The 15,974-nt window shown below is 46.1% G+C and overlaps 2 protein-coding genes across 2 annotated transcripts in view; one reads left to right on the top strand and one right to left on the bottom strand.

Annotated features, from left to right (window-relative positions):
- Window positions 1-15,974, top strand: part of SYN2 (synapsin II) — a 194,763-nt gene that overhangs the window by 149,657 nt on the left and 29,132 nt on the right. The window contains exons 4-6 of the mRNA XM_045812407.2: window positions 658-814; window positions 5,107-5,196; window positions 15,793-15,855. Coding sequence (XP_045668363.1) covers window positions 658-814; window positions 5,107-5,196; window positions 15,793-15,855 — 310 coding nt within the window. The remainder of the gene's footprint in view (window positions 1-657; window positions 815-5,106; window positions 5,197-15,792; window positions 15,856-15,974) is intronic.
- Window positions 2,554-13,573, bottom strand: TIMP4 (TIMP metallopeptidase inhibitor 4). The gene is made up of 5 exons (XM_045812408.2): window positions 13,042-13,573; window positions 11,742-11,839; window positions 11,225-11,339; window positions 8,262-8,386; window positions 2,554-7,620 (listed from the first exon to the last, which is right to left on the bottom strand). The coding sequence occupies exons 1-5, from the start codon at window positions 13,178-13,180 to the stop codon at window positions 7,423-7,425; spliced, it is 675 nt and encodes a 224-aa protein (XP_045668364.1). The 5' UTR covers window positions 13,181-13,573; the 3' UTR covers window positions 2,554-7,422.

Here is a 15,974-nt window from a genome sequence, read left to right as displayed (position 1 = left end):
GGGAACATTCTGTACTCCCAGTGCTTCCTGTAGCCATTGCTCAACCTCAGTTCTCTGAAAAATATTTGCACCCCTCCCTAGCGTACACTTTGGAAGAATAACATTGGGAAGTTTGGCATTTATTCTCAGCCAGCCTGGACCCTTGCTCTTCTAGGGGCCTGATGAGGGCATTGCCTATTTTAAGGAGCAGCTTTAAGGAGTTAGAATAGGACAGTGAGGTTAGGGATCTCCATGGCAGGGTGGTGAAGTCAGGGAAATATGTCTTCAAAGTCTACTGGGGCCCCTTGGAGCATAAACTCTGAAGCCACAAGGAGCTTCTGCTCTCTTATTGCCCCATAGGGACCAGGTAAATTCTTGTACATTTAAGGTGTGAGGGTCTGAAAGTGTTTCTTCCCTCCTGAGGGTATTTGTACCTTAGAAAAAGACAGTGCTTAATCCAAAGGAATAAGGGAACTTTAGACATCTGTTCCTTAAATCTGCTTTAAGAAGTGCCATAATACCTCACTTCGTAGTCCATAAAAAAATAATAAAATGAGGGGCTTATGTCAGGTGACCTTTAATATCCCTTCTCTGCCTAGGGCTTTGGAAATAGGAGACAAGATGATATATGACTTGAGGGGCTGGTTGATGGGAAACTTGCCTCTACATTTTTACCAGGTCCTTCCGGCCAGACTTTGTGCTTATCCGGCAGCATGCATTCGGCATGGCAGAGAATGAGGACTTCCGCCACCTTGTCATTGGCATGCAGTATGCAGGCCTCCCCAGCATCAACTCATTGGAATCCATTTACAACTTCTGTGACAAGCCATGGGTGGTGAGTGAGGCCCCCTTCCCCTCAGGTAAAAGGATAGGATCCAGGTCCCATATCTCCCAGTCCCCCAGGAGGGACCACTGGTAATCAAGATGCACTGGGCACAGCTAAGAGGATGTGAGAGGAACTTCAAATGAGACATGGGATAGGGTGGGCTCTCACAAAACGTTATCATCAAGAGCTGGGCTGCCTTTGATGTAGACCAGACCTTTGGCCTCACAACAAAGTCACACAAAGATTCTGTAAAGAAGTCCTTATAGGTCTGCAAGCTGTGCCCTCAGCCATAAGATGCAAGAATAAAAATACGTGTTTCTTGCCTCTGAATGGTCTATTGGAAAGGCCTGAGGGCAGTTGGGACCCAGCTCCTATAACTGCCGCTCCGGGCTGCCCTCTTAGAAGGAAACACCTGCTCCCAATCGCATCCTCTTCCTCTTGTTTTTCAAAAATCACTTCAGCTATCACACTGGCTTGCCAAGCGTCACTGTGAAGTTCTCAGACCCCAAGCCTCCACCACCCAGGGAGTTGGAGGGGTTTTTTAACCAGATGGACCCATCACCTTTGCTCTTGATCTCATCCTCACATCTGAACTCACAGTTTTCCCATTCCCTTGGAAACCAGGGAGACCTGACAGTGTAAGAGAAAGACCCCATGAATGAGGAGTCTGGAGCTGCTGTGGTTGAGGAGGGAGGGTTGGGTTCCTGATCAGCACTCATTCAGGCTTTCCCTCTGGCCTAAGGCATCTAAGAATCCTAGAGTTCTGCAGAAACAGGCTAAAAGAGTTGTATGATTTGAATGTGTTACTAATCACAGAAGAGCATATTTGAGGCCTTCACTAAGTTTCTTTTCTAGGGACCTCCCACTTCCCCCTTGTCACACAAACTTCCCCACTGCAAATAAGCCCTAGCCCTTTTCTTCCCCACCCTTTCAATACCTGCTAGAATTTGGCTCCCTCACAGCCACACAGGATGATTCTGTTATTGCTAGTTTTTTTCTTCTAGGTAAACCTCTCTGTGCCTGTTTTCTTTGTCTGTAAACTAGGGATAATAGTAGTACCTGTCACCAATTTGCCAGTCTAGTTGTTATGGCATATATATATATATATATAGGATCTTTTAAAGAAAATAGTTCCCCTCTCTGTGTTCTAAAACTATGCCAGAGGCCAGGGTGGGAGGATCAGAGAGCCTATGCCTAGGGCTTTACCCCTCCTGGGATCTGGGATCTGGTGAGGGTTCACATTCTCACCCATTCACAATCCCAGCACATTGCCTTTGGCATCACATGAGAACAGCAAGACTCCCTGGCCAGACACCAAGTTCTCCCTTCATTAAGCAGACACCAAGGTCTCCCATTTTCATTAAGCAGCTGCCACACTAATGACATTTTACATATTGTTCTCTGCTTGTTAATGGGGGTGAACAAATTTGGTGACTGTGAAGGGAGGCTCCCTCTGAGATGATGACTTTTGTTCATATTTTCTATATTTATTGTGACCACTCTTGGTGTGAGGGGAGGCCTCAGTTGGGTTGTTAAGGCTCTACCTTGCATCACTGTGTCTCTGAGCACATCTGCTATTATAAATTGGTCAGGGCAGGCTGTGCCCTGGGATTTGGGAAGCAGATGTAGCCCTATCAATGAAGGTAGCATTCCAGAGAAAGCAAGAATGCCACCATCCCATACTGCTGCAAATTCATCTAAAAATCCTATCACTCCATCTGGGTTTTTTAGAGACAGAGGCACAAGAGTTGAATTAAAGCATTTATTTCCAGGAGGGCTAAGGATAACATATTAAACTCAGACTGATCCTGAAATCTCATTTCTCCCGAGAAGTCTCTCCCGATTCACTGAAGAAGTGGTGATAATGAACATTATCTTCCTATTCATTGCCAACACCACCCCCATGTCCTAAATCCATTCTTTTGTCTATGCATAGAGGAAATAACCCTTATCAGATATTACATTTGTTTAATTGGTAACTGTGTGCTTGTGACTTAATCTAAGTTTCCAAGGAGGCAGGGGTTAGATGCCAAGCCCAGTACCTTGAGCAGACAGGGACTGCTGGAGATAATGTGGAGGAGGGTAGGGTGAGCTCCCAGGAATTAACTAGTGCCTGGGAACTGGCTGCCATTTTAATCTTGCTGTCCCAGGACTCTGGGATTTTGCCGTGGGCCTTCCCGGCATCGCTGTGGTGTCTGTGTAACTCTCCCACATGCTGGAAAGATAAGGCCCCACATGCCTTGGTGCCAGGCCAGGGCGTGGGCTGCAGCAGGACAGAGGTTGTTAGGCAGAGCTGGCATCAGCTCGTTGGAGATGCTGGAGAGCCGTGGGAGCTCAGGCAGATATCCAGAGGCAGAACAGGAATCCAGGCTGGCCAAGGTGGGCTGGCAGGACTTAAAGGTCAAATGGGGTGATGGAGAGAATCAGAGAAGGCAAGAAAAGTCTGAGGGGTTGTTCTTGACAGTCAAAGCAAGTTGAAAAACTGAAGAATGGTGAGAACAGCAGGGTTCAATGGAGCATGCAACGGGTAGGAAGAGACCTACCTGGTTGCTGTCCTAGTGCAGTCCCAATTCCAGGCATGATCTGGGAACCTATGCTTTCCTTTGCTTCTCTAGCCCCTGTATCCTCATGTGTAAAATGAAATGTCTGGTCTAGAGACTCTCTAAAGTCTCTTTCAATAATAAAATCTTGAGGGCTTGAGAGTCCCTGAATCATACTTTCAGTTCTGGAGGAGGCCTTCAAGATCTATAGTCACCAGCCGTGTCACAAAGGGGAGTGACCCAGAAATTCCAACATTTTCCAGCATTTCAAAAATAATAAAATTCTATCCTTGCCAACAAAAGGATCACAATATATGGTCACTTAAACTGCAGTTTGATAGCGGAGTTTGGAAGGAAATATAATAAAATGATGTTCCTTTATGGTAAAAAGTTTGAGGAACTGATCAAATTCACTCCTTTCATTTTATATAGGAAGATAATGAGGCCTGGAGAGGAGAAATCATTTGCTCAAAGACACCAAGTGAGTTCAAGGCATAACAAGAACCAGAAGACTCTAACCCAGTTTTCTAACAACCCAGTTCTAAGTTTCTACTCCTCCCCCCACACCCCCCCTGTCCCCACTGGCTCATGTACCAACATCCCTTAGAGAGAATAGGACCTTAGGTTTTGAAAAATGTCCTAGCTTTCCTTTCTCCGATAAATAGAAGGCAAGTTTGATCTGGCAACTTTTCCTTCCAGCAGTTCCAGATATCAGTGGTTTAGAGTGTAAACTAACATAAGTAGCACTAGAGGGAAGATGCTAGATTACCCCTGCTGCCAGTACACTGGAGATACTGTGTGGGTGTGTGTGTGTTTGAATGGATTGAGCAGAAAAGTCTTGTGTGTTTCCTACAGGAAGAGCATGGTCTGTGCAGAGTCTGAAAGGCAGCCATATGAAGGAGTAGGAAGAGTTATAAATTGGAAATAAAGGGGCCTGGCTATGAATCCGGCTCAACTATTATGTGACCTTGGGCAAGTGATCTCTCTGGCCTTCAGTTTCTTCACTTATAAAATGTGGGGGAAGGGGACTCCAGGGAGTGCTAGATATTTGCCAGAGGCTTTTCAACCCTCACACTGTAAGTATGTGTACCTACCTCTTCTTCAGAGTTGTTCTGAATTCTCCTAGGTGAAGGATCCAGTGAGTTCAGTTCTTAGATGAGTAGTAAGTCCTAGAGAGACTAGGTCTCTCTATCCTGCATACCGGGAGCATCAAAATCTTCCTAAAGAGCAGCTTTATTCATGGCCCCTGCTCAAATTCTTATGACTCCATCCTGCCTGCAGAAAACAGCTACCATTCCTTTCTTAGCATTTGAACTTTCAAGACCTGTCCCCATGTTACCTATCTAGCTTTATCAATTGTCATCTCTAGACATGCAAGTGTTAAGGTCAGAGATCCAAATTTCAATTCCAGCTTCACCTCTTTGCAGCTCTGTGACTTCAGGCAACTTTTCTACTGTCTCTGAGCTTCATATGTAAAATAAAGATGATAAAATACGTAGTTCATCAATTTGATATGGGGAATGGATGAAATATCATTAAAATTGTATAGGTACTGAAGAATGTTAGTGCATTCTCTCTCCCTTCCCCAATTAACGCATATGTTCTTTAAAAATAAGAATTGTACACCTCTTTTATATCCTCGGTGTTTTGTACAAAGTCCCCAACAGAGCAAATACTCAATACATATTTGTTTGATAGACTGATGTTTGTCTGTCTGTTGCAGTGTCTAGATAAGCTGAAACATTTGCTTCTCTTTTGCAGTTTGCCCAGCTGGTGGCCATCTACAAGACATTGGGAGGAGAAAATTTCCCACTCATTGAGCAGACATACTACCCCAACCATAAAGAGATGGTAGGTGATTGAGTGGGGACTTTAGTTCCTCTGCCGTTTCTATTGTGAGCCACATGGTGATTATGGGGCCCTAAAGAGGGCCTCAGCATTTCAACCCAGAGACTGTTGGGATTGAACTGTGGACCTGATTTGTGCGGCTAGAGCAGCTGAATTTTAATTGATAATCCCTGGTCTCCTAAGTCTGGAGACCATATAGGGAAGAGCAGAAACAAGGGCATTTTATCAAGTTGAGAAAGTAACCTATGGATCAGAAGATTCTACTGTTTTGGGTTCTAGCCCTGGCCTGCCACATGTCACCAGACTAGTTAGATTCCCTGTGTGTGAGTTTCTCAATAGGAAAGTTAAATGGGCATAATTATTCCTGACCAGGATATCTAATATGGTACTTATAAAATGTAAGTGAGATTAAGTAACAGCCTTCTGGAAAAGTGTGAAGCACTCCTCAGATGTAAGGTGTTGTTCCAATAATTATTCAGCAGCCCCTTCCATTCCTTTGGCTTCCTCAAGATTGCAATAAGACTGGGTTAACACTATGCCTTCTCTGAGGCCATGCTAGGATGTCAGAAGGAGCAGAGAAATGACATGGTTGGTTGGTGCAGAGGCTATAGCTAATGTTTTTCCTTTATTACAACCTCTAGCTCAACTTCCTTCTTATTCTCTGTCCCTACATCCTCTGCCCCAGGCCTGCATAGTCAGTTGGTGATCCTGCTTAACCCACCAATGGAGACTTTCTGCCATAGCATTCCAGTGTTGTACTGTGGGACATAGATCATGTTTGTTCCCCCTCCTCCTCCCTACTCCAAAAGGGATCTCCATTTGAACCATTTCTGTGAGTCAAGAACCTTCATTTGGCATATTGGGCATGGCCCTGCTTATTAGCAAACCACACATAAAAGATGAGTAGTAACCTTGGGCCTTGAAAAGAACTACCTGCTTCATCTTTGCCGTGGAGAGACTCTGGAACTTTAAGCCCTCATCCTTCATAAATCCTTGAGATGAACATTAAGGGCTTTCTCTTTTAGGGCAAGCCAGGAAGCCTTGCAGAATCTAAGGAACCCTAAGGGGTCCATGCTTGGAGTTCTCAGGGAGTCTAATACACAGTGATGAGGGGACTGAACTTTAGGGCAGACAGGGAACAAAGCTGGCTTTTTTCCTGCCATAAAGTCTAGCAAGGCTGACCATTTAGAACAGTTGAAACAGTTGCAAATATGTTCCCCATCTACCATCTTTTCCCCCAAGTGTCCTTGTGTTATTTCTCTCCTGTCCTCTGTCCTGAAATTTGCCCTCAAGAGAGGACCTCCTAAGATCTCTGAGGTGTTAAAAGCTGAAGGGGAATTTTGTCTCTAAAAGAGAAAGGCTTTTTTTGGCTTAAAAAAATGCTGAATTAGGAATAAGACATTAGTAATGCAGTAGAGAAGGACTTTCTGAAAGAAAGAGAGGAGAAACTTTATGGATATCAGTTGAGGGCATTAAGGACAGTTAACCTGGAGAGACAATATCTAAGTCTATTCTTGTCCAAAGAGGTATGTTAACTGGGCCAGATCCTCTGCCAGGAATGATAGAGAGGGGATTATAGCATGTGGAAGGAGGTTAAGCCATTGCAGGTCTCACACTGAGTGATTCTATATTCCCCCAAGTGTTTCCTCAAACAGATGAAAGTATATGAGAGGATTAGGATGAGTTGGGACATGAGTAGAGGACATACAGCCACAGTGGGTTGTTCTTTTTCATTCTTCCAAATCAGCTTGTTTCTGATTCTGTGAACTCCACCTTCTGCTATCGTACATCAGAAGGCAACATTATCTCATATGTATAATAATCACCATTTCTCCCCTATCAGATCAGTTAAGGTAAGAGAAAACACTCTCCTGAGGAGAAAAGGGAATAGTTCTGGCTTTAAAAAAGCAAACTAAGCCAAAATCAAAACTTTCAGTAACAGGTTTTAGCTAGACTAAAAGGGTTTGGGAGGCAGGGGAGATGGGCTGAAGGCTGGCTAGCAACGTCATGTTACTTTCCCTGGTCCTTGACAGGTGCTGGGCTGGCATTTGGGCACAAGCTGTAACGTGCCCCATCCCTATCCTAACACTAGCCAGACCATCCACTTGGTACTTTCCATTGGCTGGCTGGCAGTGATGAGGCAGGTGGTGACAGCCAGAGCTCCACAGGGAGGGAGAACTGGCTTGGGCTTCAGGATGCTTGAAGGAATATGATGATCACTGGCCCCTACTAGGGCTGGATGATGTCAACAAACTCCTTCCTGAGGGGCAGGCGGCCCTGGTACCAGCTGCAGGTGCCATCAACATGCTTCATGCAGACATAATGCTGGGCCTGGTACCCATAGAGCTTCCGTTCCAACAGCCAGTCTGTCCAGAGGCACTCGTTGGGAGCTGAGATGGTACAGGGCACTGTATAGCAGGTGGTAATCTAGAGTCACAGCCACACAACATCAACATGAGTAGGGTGTCCTTTTTCCATTATTGCCTTTCAGACTCCTACATATCCTTACAACCCAGCTCAAATGCCCCTGACTCCTGAAGCCCTTCTTAGTCCCCAAACTTCCTCCTGAGTTCCCTTTCCCCTATCTCCTAACATACAGTATTGCCTTTCAAATGATATCTCTGGAGTGAGACAGGACTCCTTGGTCCACCACTGACCTTGAGCAAATCACTTCACTTCCTACAGCATTAATTTCTTTACCTTAAAATGGAAATCTTAACTCTTCATAAATTTGTTATAAAGACTAAATTAAATATTTTAAATAAATACATCATTACAAGGCCTGGCAAAAAGTAGACTCTCTTTAAAAGGTAGCTATATTATCTCATTCTTTATATGATGGCCACCTTCCCAGGCAAAATGGAAGTACTTTGAGATCACGGACTATGGACTATCTTGCTTTCCCATCTCCAACTTCATACAGTGGCTGATCCATGGCAGATTTCAAATATAGTACAATAAGTGGAATAAATGCATGCACAAAGGAAGGAATACACGAAGAGTAAGACTGCAAGGCTCAAGACCCTTCCCCCATCCCCAAAAGACCTTGCAAATGGATATTCCCTTACTTGGCAGCCACAGTTCAGATGGTAGTGGTGATTCAGACTTTCTCTCTGCAAAAAGGACAGGTTCTCCCAAGGTTCGATGTAGTTGCACAGATGGATGAAGACTTTTCCATCACTGAGGACCTGACCTTCAAGGGGAATGGAGGGAGACCTAGCATGAGGAATCTGTTCATGGAGCTCCAGGAGCCCAGGTCCTCAAAGAGCCCAGAATTGCAGTTTCTTCAATGGCTTCTTGGTGGCAGTGGTGACATGGAGCTCAATGAAAGAACCAGAAAAACCTCTATAATTTTTATATGAAAGATATTCACAGATTATGTTTGTATGAGAGAGAGTTGTGGGATGAAGGCCTTTTCCTTTAGTGTGGTGTAGAGAGAAAAACATGGGCTTTAAATTCAGACTGTTTGTGCAATCCCCTTCTTTTCTCTCATTTACAGCCATGTGACTTTAAGAAAGTCACATAACTTCTCAGCTCGAAGATGAAAGTAGTAAGTTGTTGTCAGGATTAAATGAGAGAATGTCTGTAAAGTTCCTAGCACAGCTTGGGCCCACAGAAGGGTCCATAAATAATAGGTCCCTTCCTCTTTCCAGTCCTTCCCAATATCTACACAGCCAGGTCTTCTGCCCCATTGATACCTATCTCAGTGAGTCTCTCCCTTCCCCATCGGAAAGTTCCCCCTCTTTACTTATCAGACTCTTTCCTAGCTTCCAAAGACCATTTTCAGTACCACAGTGTCCTCAAAGCTATCTCCGACCACCCTAGCACACACCTCTCTTAGAACCTCAGTCACTCAGTTACTCACTGAATAACTACTATGGCCTGGCAGAAATACAGAAATAAATATGACAGAATCTCTTCCCCAAGGGGGTTAATAACCAGTAGGGCAGATAGGTAAGTAGGCAAAAATTATACTGTTGTGTGATTATATACAAGATGCAGTATAAGAATGAACAAAGCACAATTATCTCCATCTGTGGAAGGGGTGTGGGGCAAGGAAGGTGTCTGAGAGGAGATGATGCTTGTATTAGGCATTGAAGGGGTGGGTAGGAGTCCCTCTGCCAGACAAATGAGGGAAAGGACTTCTGGACATTGTGACTACCCTGTGCAGGGTGAAGGGGCACAGCCAGCAGAACACCTTCTGCAACTGCAAGGAGTTTAGTTCAGCTCTGGGGGAAAAGAGGAGCTGAAAGCTGTCACTCACACATGGCTGGAGACAAAGCTGGAGAGGTCAGCAGTGTTCTGGTCACAAAGGCTTTCAACATTAGACAAAAGAGCTTCTGCCTTCTCCTGAAGAGCATGGGCACCACTGATGACTTCTCAGTAGACTTGTATTTTGTCGTTTGTCCCCACCCTCAGTTAGACTTGACGTTTTTGAGGGCAGAGAATATGTCTCCTCCTCCCCCGATGCACCACAGTGCCTGGCAGAGGTCTAGGCACAGAGAGGCCTTGTCTGCTAATCCTGGAAACTGGAGGGCTCAGTGGCATGCCCTGCCTCTGTCTCTCCCATCCAGAGGCTCCCAGATCAACACAATTCTACATCTTTAGATCTGGGGAGCCCCTACCAGTGTGGCTTCTAATGGCTATGACTTCTCAAGAGCGAAGCTTGGACTGTGAGCTCTTTGAGGACTGTGGCCTGTCACTGAGTCTCCACCCTCCTGCCCAAGGCCTGGCAGCAAGCAGGTGGTCATTATTGCTGAATGGATGGGCAGATAATGGAAATTCCTCCTGTTTTGCCCACCTGCCGTGTTTTTCTTTTCCTTGCCTTCTTTCCAAATATTTTTCTTCCTTTAGGGGCAATTCAGGTCCCACTTACACAGTGAAGCTTCCCTAATTGTTTACAATCACATAAATACTTCTTTCCCTTGAACTACAGAATAATTTAGTATTGCATTCATTTACTTACAGAGTCATAATCTTGTGTGGTTTCTTAACTGTTCTGTCCCAACCAATTGAGTGTGGAGACCTGCCTGGGCCCAAGTTCATAGAGATTTGTTAGACTTGTTAGACTGAAGGCTCCTGTTAGGGCCTGTGCTTTACTGTACCCCCAGAATATGATGTGTGATGTGATTTAGCCACAGAGGCTCACTATGAGCCAAGATCATGACCCAATGTAGCTATCTAAAGTTAATGCCATTGTAGACTATAGTAACTATAATATGTGTGTTGGGGGGCAAGGTTGCACATGCACAATCTTCATTTACTCTGTGAACCAAGACATTACTTGTAGTACAGTGTCTAGTTTAGGGGCCTGTGCTAGGGGAGGGACAGGGACAAGCTATATCCCATTTAAGAAGGTGGCCAAGATAGGAAGGGGTCTGGGAACCACGGCCAGCAGGCCTGGAGCTAGAGTGCATGTATTTATCGTCCTTGGGCTTTGACGGATCATCATGGGCAGAAGGCAGAAATGAACCCACAAGGGGCAGTTTCAGAGGGGTGGATTTTTGGCTCAAGATACCAAACTTACATCGATTAAAACTGTTTAAAAATGGAACCAACTGGGGCACCTGGGTGGCTCAGTCAGTTAAGCATCTGCCTTTGGCTCAGGTCATGATCCCAAGGCCTGGGATCAAGTCCCACATCGGGCTCCCTGCTTAGCAGGGAGCCTGTTTCTCCCTCTGCCTGCCCCTTCCTCTGCCTGTGCTTGTTCTCTCTCTCTCTGTCAAATATAAATAAATAAAATCTTAAAAAAAAAAAAAAAAGGAACCAGCTGCCCTAGGCTGGGAGAGCAGCCTGTCCTTACAATAGTGAAGCAGTGGCGAAGATCACCGTAATGAAGACTCTTGCATTGAAAGGAAGGTTACCACAGCTCCTCCCAACGCAGAGGCTGGTTCTTAGTAACACAGCTCTGTTTTCTGCCCAAGAAAATGCCACCTAGCTCAGTTTGCTGCCCAAGGACAGCCCTGGCTCCTTCTTGACTGTTTTCCTTAGGACAGAGACTGATAGGGTCGCTTGTTGGTCTTTAACTTACCAGTCAAGAGATATTGCTTCTGGCTGTTAGCTTCTAGTTTCACACCACAGAGAGAAGAATCAAAAGGTGTATAGATATACTGAACATCCTTGACTTTCTCAAACCCTTTAAACATCTGAAAGGCAATTACAAAAAAAGCAGTGTCGGGTCAGTGAGTATACTTTATATCTTAACAGGAAAAACTCATTTCTCAATCTAAAAAAAATTAAGCGGAAGTCTAGTTCAGGATTTGGTATACACAGATGGCCCAACTGGGTCATTTCTCTCTTAAAAATCTAAACCTTGGTTTATTCCAGTGAGAATACCTCTAGTAGTCCCACTCACAAGCAGCTGTAGGGCTGGGTGGACACTGCGGGCCTGTGGGCCCTGTTCCCAACATGTCATCCACTTCTACTTCAGCATCAATACCTCAGGATCAATGAGCCGGGTCACCTCCTACCAGCCCCACTCCCAGTACACAGACCCCACTCCTCCCAGCAGCCCGAGGGGGTTAATGCCCTGTCCTGTCCCCATGTACCTTTATCTGTTTGATTTCGTACCGGATCATTTTTTGAGTGTCAGCAGGGTCTGCACTGGCAGGAACTACCTTCTCACTGGAGATTTTGGCCCGTATGGCTGCATAAGAAGAGAAAAGAGGGGACCTGTAGCAACCTGTGGGAGCAGTCCATCTAGGATCTGGATGACCTGGGCCCCTGGAGAATTTTATAGGGGGATTCTGGGTTTAGGTCTTGTTGGATTGTGAGGGGGACCGTGTGTGTAAAAGTGGGGACCTGGAAACTCCTCCTCCTCCACAATTGCTAGAAGTTCCAAACTCCTCAGGCCTACTGGGCCCTATAATCTCTATACTTTACCTGCTAGTTTTGAGTGTCTAATTCTCCATAGCCCAGACTGCAGTGGGTTAGAGGTGGGCATCAGGATAGAGGAGGAAGGAGCCCCTTGAAGACAGTCAGTTTGCAGTCATCTACCTATATAGCCTGAGGCCTCAAGAGAGTCTACCCAGAGTTGATATTGGTAAATGTTTATTGAATTAGTAAATATGTTCTGACCCTGTACAGAGGTAGTTTGTCTCTTGCCATTTGGGCATTAATCAAAAACTGATTATAAAGTTCTTTCTATGTGCCTGGCCCAACACTAGGTACTAGGTCCATAAACATGATTAAGACAGGGTCCTCCATCCTGCAGAACTCTTGGTCTAGTAGAGAATACACTTACAAAGAATAACAGCACAACAGAGTACAAAAATTTTTGTTAGAGATAGTGTGGTAGCACCAAGAAGTCAGGAAGTCTTCAGAGAAGAAAAGATACCTGAATAAGTCCTTGAAGGATGAATTGGAGTCTGCCAGGAATTTAAGGGTATAGGGGAAGGGCACTTCAGGCAGAGGAAAGAGAAAGGGCAAAAGGTGGGGGGGGGGGTGCATGGAGTAAACATCAGTTACAGGCTTTGACACAACGGGATATTTATAATGAAAGCCCAGTTCCCTGGGCCCTGGCTCCCGCTCCCTGCTTCCAGTAGTTCAGAATAATCACTGGATAGCTCCCGTGACTTGTTGAAGTTCATAATTGCAGTAGGCAGGGGTGAGGGGGTCGCTATGGGGGTCCTTTACACTGTCTTTCATTTCCTTCCAAGTCAGCCAGGCCCTGCGCTTGCAAGGTTGCTATGGCGCCAGCCCTGCCCGACCCATCAGCCCCAGTGGGAGGCAACTGGTGCGGTATTTGATCTCTTCCCTTTCCCTCCAGACTCCAGGTCTACAGCTCAGCCCCATACCAAACCCACACAACCACCCCCTGCTGTGGACCTCTCAGGCCTCCGGACTCACCAAGCGCCGAGTGGCAGACATGCTGCTGGGGGTGTGCAGGGGCGCAGCTGCACGCCTCACCCATTCCCGGTGGCCGCAGCAGCGCCAGCAGCCGCAGCAACAGCGCCCAGCTCGGCGCGGTCCGGGGGCTCCGGGGCATGACACTGCAAAGCCCGACTGAGCCTGCGGGGACTGTCTGACCAAACCGGCCCTCCAGGGCTCATTCAGAACGCGTCGCGCCCCTCGCCCCAGGCTTTTTGAGGTGGACTTAGGGCCAATCCCGCCGGATGGGCTCCTCCCTCTTTTGGCTGTAGGCCACCCACGGCTGCAGGACCCGCAGCACTCCTGACTGGCAGGCTCAGTAAAAGGAAGAGGGAAGCCAGGAGAGAGGCCCCTAGCCTCTGTTTCCCTGCCTAAGCAATTAAGCCTCATAGAAATAGAGGAAAGCACTGGGAAAGAGGATGGTGTCAAGGCAGAAAGACAGAAAGCACAACAAAGACAAATGCATGAGGGCAGAAAGACCGATGGGCTGTGATTCACACTGGAAGAACAAGAGTGAGGAGAGGCACAAACAGAAAGTGAGACAGGCAGAGTCAGAGAGAGGCAGACGGAATTACAACAGGCAAAAGAGACAGTGACAGAGAGGACGGACCCCTTGCTGAGCTGCACACTGGGAATGAGACAAGCTACTCAGGGTTTCTTTCAGCTGCAGGAAGTGTTTTCAATGCCCTATTTATGAGGCTCCAAAGCAACAGCAAACAGTAATGGAATAGGACAGAGAAAGTTGGGGTGTGTGTGTGTGTCTTGGCGCTGTTGGCTGGGGGGTGGGGAGAGATGTCAGAGAAAGCAGCCTGTGCTTTAGAAACCCTTTCCCATATCCAGAGCCTCAGACTCTGCAGATGGCTGAGGACAGCACTCTTGGTGGGGGCTCAAAGCACAGGATATCCCACCACACTGCAAACCTGGGACTTCAAAGCCCTCTCCAGATCCTAGGCTACATGGTTCCTATCTTATGTCATTATTCACTGGAGAGACTATGTCTTGTCATAGAAGGTGGGACAGCTTAGAAAACAAAGAAGCAAGGCACATGGGGTCGCTGCAACCGGAGCCTTGTGCGCCGTGTTTGACAGAGCATAGTGCTGCAAGTCTCCAAATAGAAAAAGACCCATGAGATTATTGTAGTGTATTTCCACCTGGTGCTGGACTAGAAGGTGGAAGGCCGGGTTCTGATTCTGTCACAATGTAGCTTTGCAACCTTTGCCTCTCTGGGCCTCACTTTCTTCTCCGTTAAATAGGCTTGAACCATGTTTCCAAGCCCCTTTGAAGGTCTTTGCCCCAACTTCAACTGGCCTCAGCCAGGAATACTGAAATCCTCGGGTCAGGTACTCCCATGGGAATCTGACTTATTATTTTAACTTTAATTTTTTCAAAAGACATCATCTCATTTTGGTGTGGTAGTGATGTTTGAAAAGAAGGAAATTGAGAGAAATCTGAGTGTGATTGAGAAAGATGAGATTTGGTAGTCGACTGAGTTGATTCTTCATATAACACCTGAACCAAGACAGAGCCTGATGTGTTTATTATTGGACGGACCCCGAAAAGCATCCAGTCCAGTCTCTTCATTTGGCAAATGTGAAGACAAAGTCTCAGTGAGGTAAAGTGACTTGCAGAAAGCTAATGGCAGAGAGGACAAGAATGCAAGTCTCCTGACATGTGATGTAGTGCTCCTTCCGCTCCACCATAGTACTTCCTCCGTGGCCACTTTGTAACCACTTGAAATCCTGCCTTTGGAGGGCAGTTCTCCTTTTAAGTTTCTATATGGCTACCTCAAGATAGAGTTTACACTCTTAAGGATGTTTTTCAAATGATAAACATGTCGAGTTCATAAGTCAGCTCTCTTCCAAACCCCAAACTGGTCAGAAAGAAGCCTTAGCATTCTAAGCTGTGTTTGTTGGTGAGTTTGGGATATTGACGAGCAGTGCTGACATTGTGAAAGGGAGGGAGAAGAGCCAGGTTCACTACAGGAAGCTGGACCTTTGAAGAGGAAGGGGAGGGGACTAAAAGGTACATGACAAAAGGGACATTAAGATTCTGAAGATATACTTCTTTTTAAATTCAGGTTTACTAAGATAAAATTACATACAACAGAATTCACCCTTTCAAAGATGCCCTTTCTTTCTTCCTTCCTTCCTTTTTTTTTTTTAAAGATTTTATTTATTTGACAGAGAGAGACAGCCAGCGAGAGAGGGAACACAGGCAGGGGGAGTGGGAGAGGAAGAAGCAGGCTCATAGCGGAGGAGCCTGATGTGGGGCTCCATCCCAGAACGCTGGGATCACGCCCTGAGCCGAAGGCAGACGCTTAATGACTGAGCCACCCAGGCGCCCCCCTTTCTTTCTTTCTTTCTTTCTTTCTTTCTTTCTTTCTTTCTTTCTTTCTTTCTTCTTTCTCTCTCTCTCTCTCTCTCTCTCTCTCTCTCTCTCAGGACTGGTCCTGCCCAGGGTCTCTATAATGCAGAGAAGATTGAAGCAATGAATTTTAAAGTTGTAGAGAGTACTGAGTGGCAGAGCAGGGTTCTTACAGTTCTGCTACTGGTATGCTGTGACCTTAGGCAAGTCACTGTCGTTCTATGGGCCTCAGTTTTTTAATCTGTAAAGGTTGGGCTAGTTCTGTAAAGGACCCTTCCAATGCTATTACCAAGAAAAATATTTGTAAGATTCCACAGAGAGTGAGGCATGCTCTGATCAGTTCATTCCTTTCTCCTCTGCTTTCAGCTGACACTGCCCACATTCCCTGTGGTGGTGAAGATTGGCCATGCTCACTCAGGCATGGGCAAGGTAAGGCCATGGTAAGGGTTTGCTGTGCTTTGGGGTTGAGGCCAAGAAGGGCACTTTTTTAGAGAGCCTAGTTATGGACTGCTCTGCCTCCCGAAGTCATGAGTGTTACCCTAACAGAC

The sequence above is a fragment of the Ursus americanus genome, chromosome 14, assembly GCF_024610735.1.
Source record: "Ursus americanus isolate L20-20 chromosome 14, mUrsAme1.1.p, whole genome shotgun sequence".
Taxonomy (NCBI): Eukaryota; Metazoa; Chordata; class Mammalia; order Carnivora; family Ursidae; genus Ursus; species Ursus americanus.
This window is presented reverse-complemented; position numbering and strand designations above follow the sequence as displayed.

Excerpts from the sequence above, each read along its gene's own strand:
- TIMP4 (XM_045812408.2), bottom strand. The coding sequence starts at position 13,180 with ATGCCCCGGAGCCCCCGGACCGCGCCGAGCTGGGCGCTGTTGCTGCGG. Across the intron at positions 11,340-11,741 it reads ACGAAATCAAACAGATAAAG|ATGTTTAAAGGGTTTGAGAA; the intron begins GTACATGGGGAC and ends ATTGCCTTTCAG. Across the intron at positions 8,387-11,224 it reads GAAGCAATATCTCTTGACTG|GTCAGGTCCTCAGTGATGGA; the intron begins GTAAGTTAAAGA and ends TTCCCCTTGAAG.